This window comes from Propithecus coquereli, unplaced genomic scaffold (genome assembly GCF_000956105.1).
Source record: "Propithecus coquereli isolate 6110/MARCELLA unplaced genomic scaffold, Pcoq_1.0 Scaffold122, whole genome shotgun sequence".
In the NCBI taxonomy this organism is placed as follows: domain Eukaryota; kingdom Metazoa; phylum Chordata; class Mammalia; order Primates; family Indriidae; genus Propithecus; species Propithecus coquereli.
In genome coordinates this window covers 4,053,510-4,067,743 of record NW_012136303.1, presented here as the reverse complement: position 1 = coordinate 4,067,743, position 14,234 = coordinate 4,053,510, and the positions used below count along the sequence as shown (strand labels likewise).

Here is a 14,234-nt window from a genome sequence, read left to right as displayed (position 1 = left end):
TTCCAGGCAGGTTCAATGCTGGCAACTGATGAACGGCACCGTGTTAAGGCATCACGGGCATCTGAAGGGCACATTCCACCCCTGCTGTGCTCGTTTGGTACCTTGAGACCCGCAGTGGCTGCTTCGCAGGTTGTGGGGTAGAGCCTGGGGCACCCCACTGTGTTAATACTCCACTGCCTTCCAAATGGCAGCCAAGACAGCCTGCAGAGATGCAAACAACTCAGCCAGACAAAATAAGTTTAAAATCCATGTATTTCGACTACATGCCTTGAGATCCTGCTGTGTGCTAGGTGCCAAATAGAAGAATAGGACAGAAAGATAATACAGAGAGGCAGGTGAGACATATCTGAGTGGTGTGCTTGGAAAACCAAAAATATTAGACACGGCCCTGGACTCTTACCGCAGGAAGCCCACAGATCCGGATTGGAGCTTCCCGGAAGCCAAGGCAAAATGGAAACCCGAGCAGTTATGAGATTGATGAGAACCGCAAAATGAAGCAGGGTGGGGTAGGGTGGAGGAACAGCATGTGCCAAGTCCCTGTGGAGGGACGGGAATGGGGTGCTTGAGGGATTGAGTGACATACAGGGTGGTTGGTCCAAGAAGGGCAAGAGTGAGTTTAGTGGCTGACGAGGCTAGAGTGGTGGGCAAGGCCAGATCAGGGCCTGTGGGTCACATTAAGTCTGGTATTTCTTTTAAGAGCAGTATTAAGATTTAAGTGGGTAGCGGGGAGTGACAAAATCTGAGTGCTGTTTTGCAGTTATTTTTTAATCTTTGCAGCAGCCCTTCCAAGGGAGTGATTATCATTTCTGCTTTACAGATGAAGAAAGCACAGCTCAGAGAGGTTAAGTGACTTGCCCGAGTACACACAGCTAGGAGGTGGTGAAGCAGCCTTCCAACCCACATCTGTCTGAGGGCCGAGCCCCAGCCTTCCCTTCCCTCTGCGAGGGCTGAAAAAGACAGGGAAGGCTTCCTGGAGAAGGCAGGTCTGCAGCCCCGCCTTCGAATGGGTTGGGGGAGACCAGCGGGCTCTGACCACTTTCCCTGCTCCCTGTCTGCCTCCAGCCACCTACAACAAGCACACCAAGGTGGCGGTGAAGACGATGAAGCCAGGCAGCATGTCGGTGGAGGCCTTCCTGGCCGAGGCCAACCTGATGAAGACCCTGCAGCACGACAAGCTGGTGAAGCTGCACGCCGTGGTCACGGAGGAGCCCATCTTCATCATCACGGAGTTCATGGCCAAAGGTGCCGCGTGCTGGGCGCTGGGGATGCAGGCTGTGGCCGTGCTCATCCGTGGCAGGCTCAAGGGTGACTTTGACGTGGTTCTTGCCCTTGAGGTGCCCCCAATCTGGCCAGGAGCTCTTCCAGCCAGTACTCACTGAGCGCCTTAATGTGGAACAATCCCACCCTCCTGGCGAATGGGGTGAAATTACATTAAGGGGCCGCCAAGGGAAAGGGAGAACATGGAGACGCCAGGAGAGGGGAGTGGGGCCAGAGCCCTGCTGGGCGACAGGAGGAGAGGCTTATGCATTCACGGTGAGCCTCAGAGTCCAGGGGTGACCCTCCCATCATCAGCCACCTTCCTTGTGTACTCTGGGAAAATGAGCTGGCGAAACAGCAGTTCCAGCCCCCCATCCCCGCCACAGTTCGGGATTTCTCAGGGACGTGTTTAGGCCACCATTTCACAGCCATTTCCAACCCCTGCCCATTTCTGCATGAACAGAAACATCTCACACGATCTCACTGAGTGTGATTTGAAATCTCAAACCTTTTTTCATTTTCTAAATACATGACTATGCAGCCCTGGGAAGCCATGACCCCAGGCATCAGAAGGCTTTCTCAGCCACAGCACCCAACTAGCAATCAGAAAGTCTCTTCAAAAAAACTCCAGTTCTCTTTCTCGAATGCTAGGAATGGTAAACAAATATTTTCATTTAAATCCACTACTATGAAAACTTTTAACCACGCGCAGAAGCAGCAAGAATAGTAAATGTTCCTGTCCCCTCCCGCATGTAGGAAGCCTGCTGGACTTTCTGAAAAGCGACGAAGGCAGCAAGCAGCCCTTGCCAAAGCTCATCGACTTCTCAGCCCAGGTGGGAGCCTCATGGGGAAGTTGGGGGAGGGGGACAGGACTTCAAGTTGTTATTCAACCAATATTTGCTGAGCCCATGCTATAATACTAGCTATAATAATGGGCAACAGGTATTCAGGGTCAGTATAAAAATATACCTTTTGTATGTACTTTGCATGTACTGACTCAGTTAATCTTCACATCATCCTTACAGGGTGGGATTTTTGTTAGCTATTGTTATGTAACAAACAACCCAAAGCCTTGTAGCTTGAAACAACGGAGATTATTATTTCCATGATTCTGTGGGTTGCTTGGGCTTGGCTGGGTGGTTCTTCTGCTCCACGTGTTGAAGTGAGTGATGCGATGCATACTGCTGAGTGCTTGCCTGGAGCTAGAGTGGCCTAGACCGTGGCTCGTCCTCCAGGTCCCTCCTCCATGTGTCCCCTCACCACTCAATCGTCCGTCCAGAGCTTCTCTGTGGCACACAGCAGCTAGGTTCCAAGAGGGAGTGTTCCAAGGGACCAAGCTCTAATATGCAAGTGCTTATTACACGTGTGCTTGCATTGTGCTTGTTCATGTCCCATTGGCCAAAGCAAGTTACAGGGCCATGCCTAGGGTCAGTGTGGGAGGGGGCTGCACAAAGTCACAAAAATCCCAGGAGGCATGGCTTATTGGGGGCCCCCGTTGTAATAGTCTGGCCACAGGTAGGTAATTGGCATCTCATTTTACAGAAGAGGAAATTGAGACATAGAGAAGAAGTTAAGTGCAGATGAGGAAACTGAGGCCCAGTGTGATTAAGTAACTTGCCTAAGTCACTGGGCTAATTATGGGGAACGCAGCAGTGAACAAAATGGAGGATGTTCCCGTCCTCATAGAGTTTGCCGTCCAGATAGGAAGACAGGTATTAAACAACGGAATCTCTGAGAGAGCCATGACCCAAGCGGTCCTGGCTCAGAGTGAAAAGAGCACGGTATCCAGCAAATAATGTGCACAAATCACAGAAAACCTCATTTTCTTTCTCATCTTCCCCTCACCCCCTGCAGCTCCTCTCACCCGCAGCCTGGGCGGTTTTTACTTCTGTCCTCTCTCATGCTCACTCCTGTCTATGGGAAAACAGGGGAGGACAGGAGGGCCATGGGAGTGCACAGCTGGAGCATTTAGCCTGGTCCAGGAGCAATCAGAGAAGGCTTCCCTGTGGAAGTGGCCTCTAGGCTGAGCCTGAAGGATGAGTAGGAGTTCAGCTGATGAAGAGGAAAGGGAAGGACGGTCTAGACCATGGTCTCCAACCTTTTTGGCACCAGGGACTGTTTTCCTGGAAGATAATTTTTCCATGGATTGGGATGGGGGCGGGGGGGAGATGGTTTTGGGATGATTCAAGTGCATTACATTTATCGTGCACTTTATTTCTATTATTATTACATTGTAATATATAATGAAATAATTATAAAACTCACTGTAGGTTGGGGACCCTTGGTCTAGACAGAAGAAACAGCCTGTGCAAAAGCCCAAAGGGGAGAACAAGGGAGCTTGGCCTAGTCAACTGGAGCCTGGAGGGTGACGAGATGAAGGGGTAGGGTTTGGAGCCTGGCGGGAGTTGAGGGAGACCTGGCCTGGGCCTACTAGAGATGCCAAGGGCAGGGCTCGTTTGAGTATGCAAATTCCAGGGGCCCAAAGGCCACCACAAGTATGATAAAAAGGCTCCACTTTCAGAGCCTGGAATGCCAGAGGCATATGGAAATCAAGGCCTGGCATTTTCACGCCAATGGGCCCAGTCACTGGAAAACAATAGTATGGCCTGTTGCTAAATTATAACCACCAAATTGGCCAAAACCTTCCTGGGCAATAGTCACTGATTGGGGCAAGAGCACTAGACCCATCTCACAGATGGGAAATCAAACCAAGAAAGAGAAGGAGGTTCTGGGCCTTCGTATATCCAGAAGCAGAGGTAGACTCAGAGCCGAGGGACGGGAAGGAGCCCACCCTCAGGGCAAGGGTGCCCAGCCTGTCACCAACTGGCTGTTGACCTGGCTGGACCACCTATGTGGTTTTCAAGTTCAGCCACTCTTTTTAGTCATAATTCTGTTGGTCAAAATAAAATTTTATACAGTAGCTGAATATATAAAAACAGGTCAAAACAGAGCTGCTCTGACTAAAGCGGGGGATGGGGGAGCCTCATATGTGCCCTTTCTTTTGTCCCCCACCCCCAGGCAACATTGAGTCATCAGCAGGTTTCAATTCAAAGAGCCCTGGGCTGGAATGTCCCCACCAGTCCTTCCAGCTCTGAGTCTGTGATTCCCTGATACTCCTGGAAGCAAACCCAGGTTCCAATGCCCAACCTCACGGCACCCAGTTTGGTGATCGTGAAATCCCACCACCTCATCAACCCTTACATCAATTCTTACACCCGGGCCCGGTAAACCTATCCATTATTCATTCAGTTGACAAATCCTTGAGAAGCAACCAACACTCAGCAAGCGTACAGGCTTAGGAATCACAGAGAGATTTGTTTTGATCCCAACTCTGCCTGTGCAGCTTCGAGCATGTTGCTTAACCTCTCTGAGTGCCACTCCTCCCAGTGGCAGCATGGATAGCCACGATTGAAGTGAATACTTACCATGTGCCAGACACTGCCTTAATGTAGGCTTAGACCTCTCAGAGGCAGGTGCTATTGTTGTTCCCACTTTACAGAGAAGACAAATGAGGCACAGAGGGGTCAAGTAGCTTGCTGGAGCTCACAGAGCTATGGGGCTTAAGCTGAGCTGGTCCAACTCCAGAGCCATCTAGCTCTTACCCTCCACTATCTCCTAAGTGGGCTTGGTCATACCTGCTCCACTGAGCTCCTGTGAAAACCAGTAATATAAGAACATCTGTCAGTTAAACAATGGTACCTACCAGCGTGAGTGTCTGCTGCAAAGGAAATATAAGTTAAGGAGGTCGGGTAGAGCAACAGTAGGTACATGGACCCTGAGCAGGACTTTCAGGGTTCCAGCCCTGGTTCTGCAACTTGCAAACTGTGTAACCTGGGGCCGATTATTTATTTCTCTAGGCTTCAGTTTTCTCATCTGTGAAAAGTACCTCCACCAAAGCGCACAATAAATATTGTATAAGTAAGTATCATCCTAGAATAAATAAGCTACAATATCTGCCATTAGCTTAATAACTTTTGCTAGCTATTCATCTAAAGATTCCATATAAATTTCTCACACTCCCCAGACCAAGACCCTGTCTCATTCCATCCCCCCGACCAGTACCCCAATCCGCACTGCTCCATAACAAAATCAGAAAATCTCTTTCCAAGTTTTTATTCCAAAGTCTGGACCTCAGGTCCGACTGCCTCGGGCGCCCTCTGCTGTCCACTCCGTGCAAGTGTGCCACCCGCTTGCCTCTGGCCTGGAGCCAGCTGGTGGGGCCTCCCTTGGTTCTGTTGGGTCAGATCCTGGCGCCCCCAAGTAATCTCATCAGATTGCACCCAGCTGCTGTCCTTGCTCCAGAGCACTGGGGCGCTGAGTTATTCAGAGGCAGCGTGGGGTACTAGATTGGGAATCCACATACTGGTTTGAGTCTGACATTCAGAATTTTCCTGGTGGTGTAATCTGGAATGTGTCCCCTCCTGGATAAGACAGAACCAATGGTAATTCCTACCCCAAAAAGCTCAAGGCTGGTTTATAAACTATAAGGGCTACTTTCTGGGTATCTGAGGGTTTATCTTAAACCTCTTTTGTCCAAACCATTGTAATTATTACAATAAAAACGTCCCCAAGGCATAATCTCATGCCTTTCCATCGGAGGCTTCCAGGGCCCCCAGTGTGAGTAAGAACCCTCCTCTCAGTCTGTTATTCACTTGACAGCCACGATGACCCTTAAATGTACATCAGAGAGTGTCGCACTCTGCTCAATGGCTTCTCACGCTCAGAATAAAACCCAGCCTCCTCTCCTGGCCTGCAAGGCTGTTCACATTTGGCAACATCACTCTCTCCGCTCCCATGGCATCTTCTGCTCAGCCACCCTGGCCTCCGTGCTGCTCCATGAACACCCAGCTCATTCCTACCCCCAGGCCTTTGCACCTGGTCTTCTCTCTCCCTGGCACGTTCTTATCTGATACACTTATTATTATCAGCATTCAGATCTTAGCTCAATTCTCCCCTCCTCAAAGCAGCCTTCCCTGACCACCCAGTCCAAAAGAGCCCCCTACACATCATGTCTTCTTGCTCAGCTTCATCTCTTCTTCATGGTACTTGTCACCACCTGTTCAAGTAACGTGTCTGGCGCCCAAAGACGCTCGGTAGACTTTCGTTGAATGAATTAAGGAATTTTCCCTACCCAGGCTTAGGGAGGAATAAGATATAAGAGAGATCTCAGAATATTACATGAGCCTGGCTTGTCCCCAGAAAGAAGGTTGAGGGTGAGAGTGCTTCATAGTATCCTGGGGTGTGTGTGTGTGCGTGTTTGTGTGTGTGTGTGTGTCTAGGTCCTGGAGAAAGAGTCCCATTGCCTTTTCGTGAGAACATTTCAAAGTGCTCTCTGGAAGTCTTAGAATTCTAGAGAAGCCCCTAAATGGAACCAGGCCTCAAAGATACCCCCAACCTGGGTGAGTAGACAGAGAAATTCCAGCCTGACTCCCAAACCCTCCAACGGAAAGGGAGCAGCTGGTGCAGATGTTTTCTGGTTTTCTCCCACTGGGACGCTCTGCTGCTTTTGGGTAGACCACCTTGGGCTGGGCCAGGCCTGAGGACGAGGGTGTCTCTGTTTTGGATGCAGATTGCAGAAGGCATGGCCTTCATTGAGCACAGAAACTACATTCACCGAGACCTCCGAGCCGCCAACATCTTGGTCTCTGCATCCCTGGTGTGTAAGATTGCCGACTTCGGCCTGGCACGGATCATCGAAGACAATGAGTACACAGCTCGGGAAGGTAGGGGATGCTGCCAAGCAGGCCTGTGGTGCCCGCTTGCATGGGTCATGAGTGTTGAGAGTCGATACCTGTGAGAGTGATTGGCAAAATGCAAAGACCTCTCCCAGTATTAGCTGTGCATTGTTAAGCTGGGTGGGGTCCTTCTAGGTAGTGTCCTGGACTTCAGAATCTTACCCAGTGACTTTGAGAAGAAGATTTTAGATCAGGCTGGGAAGTACTGATCAATTTCAGACTTAGTTAGGCAATTACATGTTGAAATTAAAAGTAAGAGCAACTTTGTGTGTAATAGACAAAAACTGGGAAGAACCCAAAAGTGCATAAATGGGAGGATGGATGTATAAATTGTGATATGTTCACACAACGTAAACCCATGCAGCAGTGGAAAAGCACAAACCTCTGCTACATGAACAAAATGGGTGACTGTCAGGCATAATATCAAAATGAAATAAATCAAACAAAAAAAGAGTAGGTGCTGGATGGTTCCATTTTCCTGAAGTTCAAAAACAGACAAAACTTGTGTACAAATGCCCATAGCAGCATTATTCCTAATGCCAAAAAATGGTAATTAATGTCCACCAACAAAATGTGGCCTATCCATACAGTGGAATACTGTTTGGCCATAAAGTGGAATGAAGTACTGTAACACACTACAACATAGATGACCCTTGAAAACATGTTAAATGAAAGCCAGACACAAAGACCACATATCGTATGATTCCTTTTACATGGAATGTCCAGAACGGGACATTCTAAAGAGATGGAAAATAGATAAGTTGTTGCCTAGGGCTGGCAGTAGGCAGTTGAGGAGAAATGCAAAGTGACTGCTATGGGAATTTTGGGGGAGGATGTGATGAAAATATTCTAAAATTCACAACTTCGCAAATATTCTAAAAGCCATGAAATTGAACAATTTAAGTGGGTGAATTTTAGGCCAGGCACAAGTGGCTCATGCCTATAACCCCAGCACTTTGGGAGGATGGCCTGAGGCCAGGAGTTCAAGACCAGACTGTGCAACACAGCAAGAACCCGTCTCCACAAAAAATTTAAAAATTAGCTAGGCATAGTGGCATGCACCTGTAGTACCAGCTACTCAGGAGGCTGAAGTGGAAGGATTGCTTGAGCCCAGGGGTTCAAGGCTGCAGTGAGCTGTGATTGCACCCCTGTACTCCAGTCGGGGAGACAGAGTGAGACTCTGTCTTTAAAAAGAAAAAAAGGATGAATTTTATGGTCTGTGAGTTATATCTCAATAAAGCTGTTACAGAAAAAAAGAACAGCAAAATTCAATGATAGGAATAAAGGTTAGCACAGCAGTGACCTGGAGCAGGGAGGTATTATTAGGTTAATACTTAACCTCAGGAGCTGTCCACTGAGGGGACAGGAAGGAGCCTTCTAAAATGCTGAGAATGTTCCACACCTCAATGTGATGTTGATTACAAGGGTATGTACACATATAAGGATGCATCAAGTTGTACATTAAAGATTTGTGCACTTTATTTCATGTTTGTTATGCCATGGTAAAAAAAAAAACTTTAGGGCCGGGCACGGTGGCTCACACCTGTAATCCTAGCACTCTGGGAGGCCGAGGTGGGAGGATGGCTTGAGCTCAGGAGTTCGAGACCAGCCTCAGCAAGATCGAGACCCCGTCTCTACTAAAAATAGAAAGAAATTAGCCGGGCAAACGTAAAAAATTAGCCAGGCATGGTGGCATGTTCCTGTAGTCCCAGCTACTCGGGAGGCTGAGGCAGGAAGACTGCTTGAGCCCAGGAGTTTGAGGTTGCTGTGAGCTAGGCTGACGCCACGGCACTCTAGCCTAGGCGACAGAGTGAGACTCTGTCTCAAAAAAAAAAAAAAAAATTTAACTAAGGGTAATCACTAAAAGAATAAAAGTAGAATGTGTAATATAATTTCCAAACCTGGAAAGGATCAGCAGGAAATAAAGAAAACTCTCCAGAGCCAAAAGAAGGCGAAATGCACACACACACACGCATGGAGCATTTTCAAAACTTGACTATGTACTCAGTCATAAAGCAGGTCTTACCACATTCCAAAGAACATATAACCTAGACCATGTTTACCAGCCATAATATTAATGTAATGAAGATAAACACTAAAAAAAAGTTAACTAAACCCACCTCAGACCAGGTAGAAGGTGGGGAGGAATGGAAACACCCAGTAACTGGTGGCAGAGATCCAAAATCTTCCCTTCCCACATTGCCAGAGGCAAGGGGACTGAGGCATCCACTGTGACCTGGACTCAAGGTCCCCTGAAGTCTTTCTGTCCCCAAAGATTCTGTGACCACTAGGACCTCACTCTTTGGAGTTATAGTTCACTGAAGTATCAGCTAAATCAATGAGGTGGCCTCCAGAGAGTGAGCTTCCACCCCACTCCCCAGGCCCCTCTTGCCCACTTCCCCCGACTTTAGTCATCTGTCCTCAGGACAGATGTCCCTTTTTCCACAGGTAGGCTGTATTGCAGGAAATCACAGTTCTGCAGGGGGCAGCTGTCGGCAGCTGTTGCCCTGTCCTGTTCCCTCACCTTAGCAGAGACCCAGCCCTCACTGCTCCCCAGACTGCCCCTGACTCTGCTCTGTCCACCCCTGCAGGGGCCAAGTTCCCCATCAAGTGGACGGCTCCCGAAGCCATCAACTTTGGCTCCTTCACCATTAAGTCAGATGTCTGGTCCTTTGGTGTCCTGCTGATGGAGATCGTCACCTACGGCCGGATCCCTTACCCAGGTAGGGAGGGGGCCACAGCTGGGGGCTGCTTCCAGGGCCCGGCCTGGCGAGGGCTGCATCTTGGTTGTGTGTCCATTCAGACTGAGTTCTGGGTCCCCACCCCAGCTCCTGTCGCCTTTCCCCTCTAAGTTAAAGGCACGACCAATCATCCAATCTCTTAAGCCTGAAATCTGGGGGCTTCCTTGGCCCTTCCTTCCCTCTCAGCCCTTATAACATCCAAGCAGTCGCAGGTTCTGGCCGTTCCACTCCAAAACACATCCCAGGTCTACCTGCTTCTAACTGCACGGCCTCCAGCGTGCCCAGGTCAGCATCGCCTCTGCTGTGGATGCTGCAGCGGCCTCCTCATCAGCCCTGCTGCTTCCCTCCTCTCCTGCAGCCCGTTCTTCACCTACAGCCACGGGATTGTTCTAAACCGGGAATCCCATCGCGTCCCTTCTCCACTTCTAACTCTTTGATGGTCCCATTATAATTAGGACCAAATCCTGAACTCCCAATGGATACAGCACAATAGATAACTGTGCATTTTTTTGATATTTTCCCCATCAGACTCTACGCTCCATGGGGCCAGAACCGTGCCTGTATTCCTTACCAGTGTGTCTGCAGTGCCCGCCTCTGTGCTTGATGCGTAGTGGGTGCTTAGCAACTGTTTGTGAAATGCCTTAACGTATCCCACACCTGTGGGAAGAGCCCCACATTGAGTAGGCCTGGCAGGCACACACAGATGTACCCTCCAGTTTGGTAGCTCATCAGTAAAAAAAAGAAGAAAGATGTACCCTTACATGTAGACTGCCTGGGACTCTGTAAATAATGCTGTTCTCTGTTCCTTTTTTGGTTGGGATGTCTCTTGCGGTATCTGTTCCCAGAACACTGGGAGAAGGGCAAGAGGAGTATAACAGGTCCCTGACTGTTTATATAAACAGTGCTGAGTTTGAATCCTGTCCCCATCAACTATTATACCTAGAGAGTCACTTCACTCCTCCTAGCCCAGTGTCTTCACCTGTACAAAATGCAGGTGATGATATCTACCTTTCAGAGGTAGTTGTGAGGATTAGAAATATAAGATGCAGACACTGGGTTCCTACTGTGGGTTAGGCACTGAGGATGCAGTGGGAGACGCGGGCCCTCGTACGGAGCGCCCATTCAGAAGGAGCTCGCATGTTAGCTTGGAAGAACACACCCTAAACAAAAAGAAAAGAAAGCAGGGGCATGTGAGAGCCAGTGACGTGGGGCTCCTGTCAGGGCAGGTCACAGTTGAGTGGATTTCTGGGGAGAGGATTAGGGCGGAAGGCACGGCAGGCTGATCTCATTGGGCCTCAGGTGTGCCAGAAGAACAGCAAGGGAGCCAGGTAGCTGGAAACGGGATGAGAGCAGACGGTAGATGGTGAGGGTGGCAGGGGCCCAGGGTCATGGCGAAGAGTGTGGGTGTCAGTCTAACAATATGGGAAGCCACTGCAGGGTTTGGGGCTGGGAAGTGGCATCATCTGATTTCTGTTTTTAAGTAACGCCAAAGCAGTTCCGAAAGTAGATGGGAGGGCGTGGGAACAGAGTGGCAGCCCGTGAGGAAGCTACAGAAGCCACAGCAGCGGCCCAGGTAGAGGTGGTGACGGCCTGGACAGGGCACGACTGGTGCTACGTTTAAAAAGAAGAAAAGATGTAGGAGGCGAGGGAGAGAGAATCAAGAGGATGGGTAACGGTCTAGGCAGAGAAATTCAAAAGCTCAGTCTTAGCCCTGTTAAATTTGAGGTGATGGGCTGGGCGTGGTGGCTCATGCCTGTAATCCTAGCACTCTGGGAGGCTGAGGTGGGCGGATCATTTGAGCTCAGGAGTTCGAGACCAGCCTGAGCAAGAGCGAGACCCTGTCTCTACTAAAAAAATAGAAAGAAATTAGCTGGACAACTAAAAATATATAGAAAAAAATTAGCTGGGCATGGTGGCACATGCCTGTAGTCCCAGCTACAGGGAGGCTGAGGCAGGAGGATTGCTTGAGCCCAGGAGTTTGAGGTTGCTGTGAGCTAGGCTGACACCACGGCACTCTAGCCCAGGCAACAGAGTGAGACTCTGTCTCAGAAAAAAAAAAAATTTGAGGTGATGTATAGCCATCCGAGTAAAGATGTTTAAGGAAGCACTTGAATACATGAATTTGGAGTTCAAGACTAATAATATAAAATTGGGGAGCACAGACATTTAATGGTTGTTCTTATGAATAATTAATATATACTTAAATTAAACAAGGAAATGGTCCCACTCATAGGATGACACTGTTTTGTCTTGAGGGCATGCTAGCCAAAACCAGGCAGTGGGTTACAGGCCCCTGTATGCGCTGGGATACAGTAGGCTGCAAGCAGCAAACTAACAGCGTGAGCGGCTGAGGCAAGAGGCAAGTTATTATTCCCCATCCCAAGAAGAGTGGCATTGGCGACTGGTTAGTTCAGCAGCTCAACTGCCCCCAGGACTCTGGGTTAGTTTCTCTGTGACTGTCTTCTCCCTGTGGTCAGATGGTTGGCTGTTGCGGCTCCAAGTATCACAAGTATCTCACAGTGCCCAAAGGAGGGGACACAGGATGTGTCCCAGGCCCCTTCCCCAGCTGGCTGCACGGGAGACTGGGGGAGGATCTGGCTTTCACAGTGGGACGGGCTCAGCTTGCAAGGTGAGGCGGGGGGCTATGGCTGGCATTTCCCAACCCCTCCCCTTTTAACTCTAGCACTCCTTCTCAGGGATGACAAACCCCGAGGTGATCCGAGCACTGGAGCATGGGTACCGGATGCCGCGACCAGAGAACTGCCCAGAGGAGCTCTACAGCATCATGACTCGCTGCTGGAAGAACCGCCCGGAGGAGCGGCCCACCTTTGAATACATCCAGAGTGTGCTGGACGACTTCTACACGGCCACTGAGAGCCAGTACCAACAGCAGCCGTGACAGACGGGACCAGGGCAGGGCCAGGAGCCCCAGAGGTGCCTGAGGTGGCTCCAACACCGTCTGCTGGGGCCACCCACCCTTCCCACTCCCAGACACCCACCCACACTGCAGCCACAATTTCTTCATCTGTCAAGTGGGCAGGTTGGACTGGACAATTTTTTTTTTCACTCTAACAATCCACAATCTGCCATTCTCAGGAGACCCCAAGTTGATATTTCTATTGCCTGGGATGGTTGGATTTCAGTTACAGCTGTGGTTTGGATGGGAAACTTTCAAAATAATGAAATAATATTTAAATAAATAAAAGATATGAATTCCAAAGCCTTTACCAAAACATTGGCTTTCCTGTCCTTCCAGTTCCTGACTATCTATTTTCATTCTTGCTCTACGGTAAGTCAGAAAGGCAGAAGGACCCTCCCAGAGACCAGAAGTTCAAAGAAAAGTGGGGTTCAATGCTCACCCTAAATAGTCACTGTATTAGTTTCCTGTTGCTGCTGTAACAAATGACCACAAAGCCGGTGGCTTAAAACAACCCAAATTTATTATCTTACAGTTCCAGGGGTCAGAAGTCTGAAATGGGTTGGCAGGGCTGGATTCCTTTTGGAGGCCCCAGGGGAGAATTTGTTTCCTTGCTTTTTTTCAGCTTCTAGAAGCTGTTCGCAATCCTTGACTCATGGTTCCCTTCCGCACATCACTCCAAACTCCGCTTCCACCATCACATCTCCTTCTCTGACTCTGAGCCTCCCATGCCCCTCTTTAACTTGTAAGAATCCCTTGGACCTACCTGGATAATCCAGAAAAATCTTTCCATCTCAGGATGCTTGATCACATTTGCAAAGTCCCTTTTGCCACATAAGGTAACATTTCCACAGGCTCTTAGGGTTAGGACATGAGCATCTTCGGGGGGCCATTATTCTGCCTACCCTAGTGGTGTCCAGATGCCGGATGGGTTTTGCCTCCAAGATGCTGGGTCTGCTAGGGGGATAGGAGTGATTTCTCATGATCTAGGACTCTGACTCTCCTTCTAGGCCACATTGTTACATGAGGTGGTCAGTCTACATCTCGGCCAGGTCTGGGGGCTTTCTGCAGCCCTGACATTTCCCATGGCCTGGCTGCCATCATGGTTGTTGGGATGGTATTCATCATTGCAGGAATCCCAGGGTCCGGAGATGTAGCTGCTGGGAAGTGTCTGGTCCCCTGCGTGGGAAGCTCCCAGTAGAGGAGAGGGTGGCTTGGGAAGGAAGCAGAGAAGACAAGGAGGTGGTAGACACTTCCCAAATGTTCCCTCAGTTCCCTCAGCTGAAAGTCCCTGGCAGTCAGCTTTTGTCATTGGGAAAAAGAAAAAAATAGGTGGACAGCAGGGTGGGGAACAAATGACATTTGTCATTTTCCCATTATTGTAATCCCCTGAAGGTACTACATCACATCACCCCCCCCAGGGTCCCATGAAACCCTATACTGAATTGATTCTGTACCCCTGAGTAGTGCAGGGGTCTAACCTTAAACACTGGAAACTGAGGAATAATGGAAAATAAAGCTAGTAGTGTTTCAACTTACCTAGCTGGTAATTAATTTCTCTCTTGCTTTCTTGTTTGGGATGTG

The 14,234-nt window shown here is 49.3% G+C and overlaps 1 protein-coding gene across 5 annotated transcripts in view; it reads left to right on the top strand.

Moving 5' to 3' along the window:
- HCK (HCK proto-oncogene, Src family tyrosine kinase) overlaps positions 1-12,966 on the top strand; it is a 42,284-nt gene extending 29,318 nt beyond the window's left edge. For 3 of the 5 annotated variants that reach the window (XM_012637748.1, XM_012637752.1, XM_012637751.1), the window contains exons 9-13: positions 1,063-1,242; positions 2,014-2,090; positions 6,827-6,980; positions 9,584-9,715; positions 12,430-12,966. In XM_012637748.1, coding sequence (XP_012493202.1) covers positions 1,063-1,242; positions 2,014-2,090; positions 6,827-6,980; positions 9,584-9,715; positions 12,430-12,632 — 746 coding nt within the window. In that variant the 3' untranslated portion in view covers positions 12,633-12,966. Of the gene's footprint in view, positions 1-1,062; positions 1,243-2,013; positions 2,091-6,826; positions 6,981-9,583; positions 9,716-12,416 lie in introns of all 5 variants that reach the window. The other 2 variants (XM_012637749.1, XM_012637750.1) reach the window with 2 other exon arrangements.
- The last annotated feature ends 1,268 nt before the right edge of the window (positions 12,967-14,234 follow it).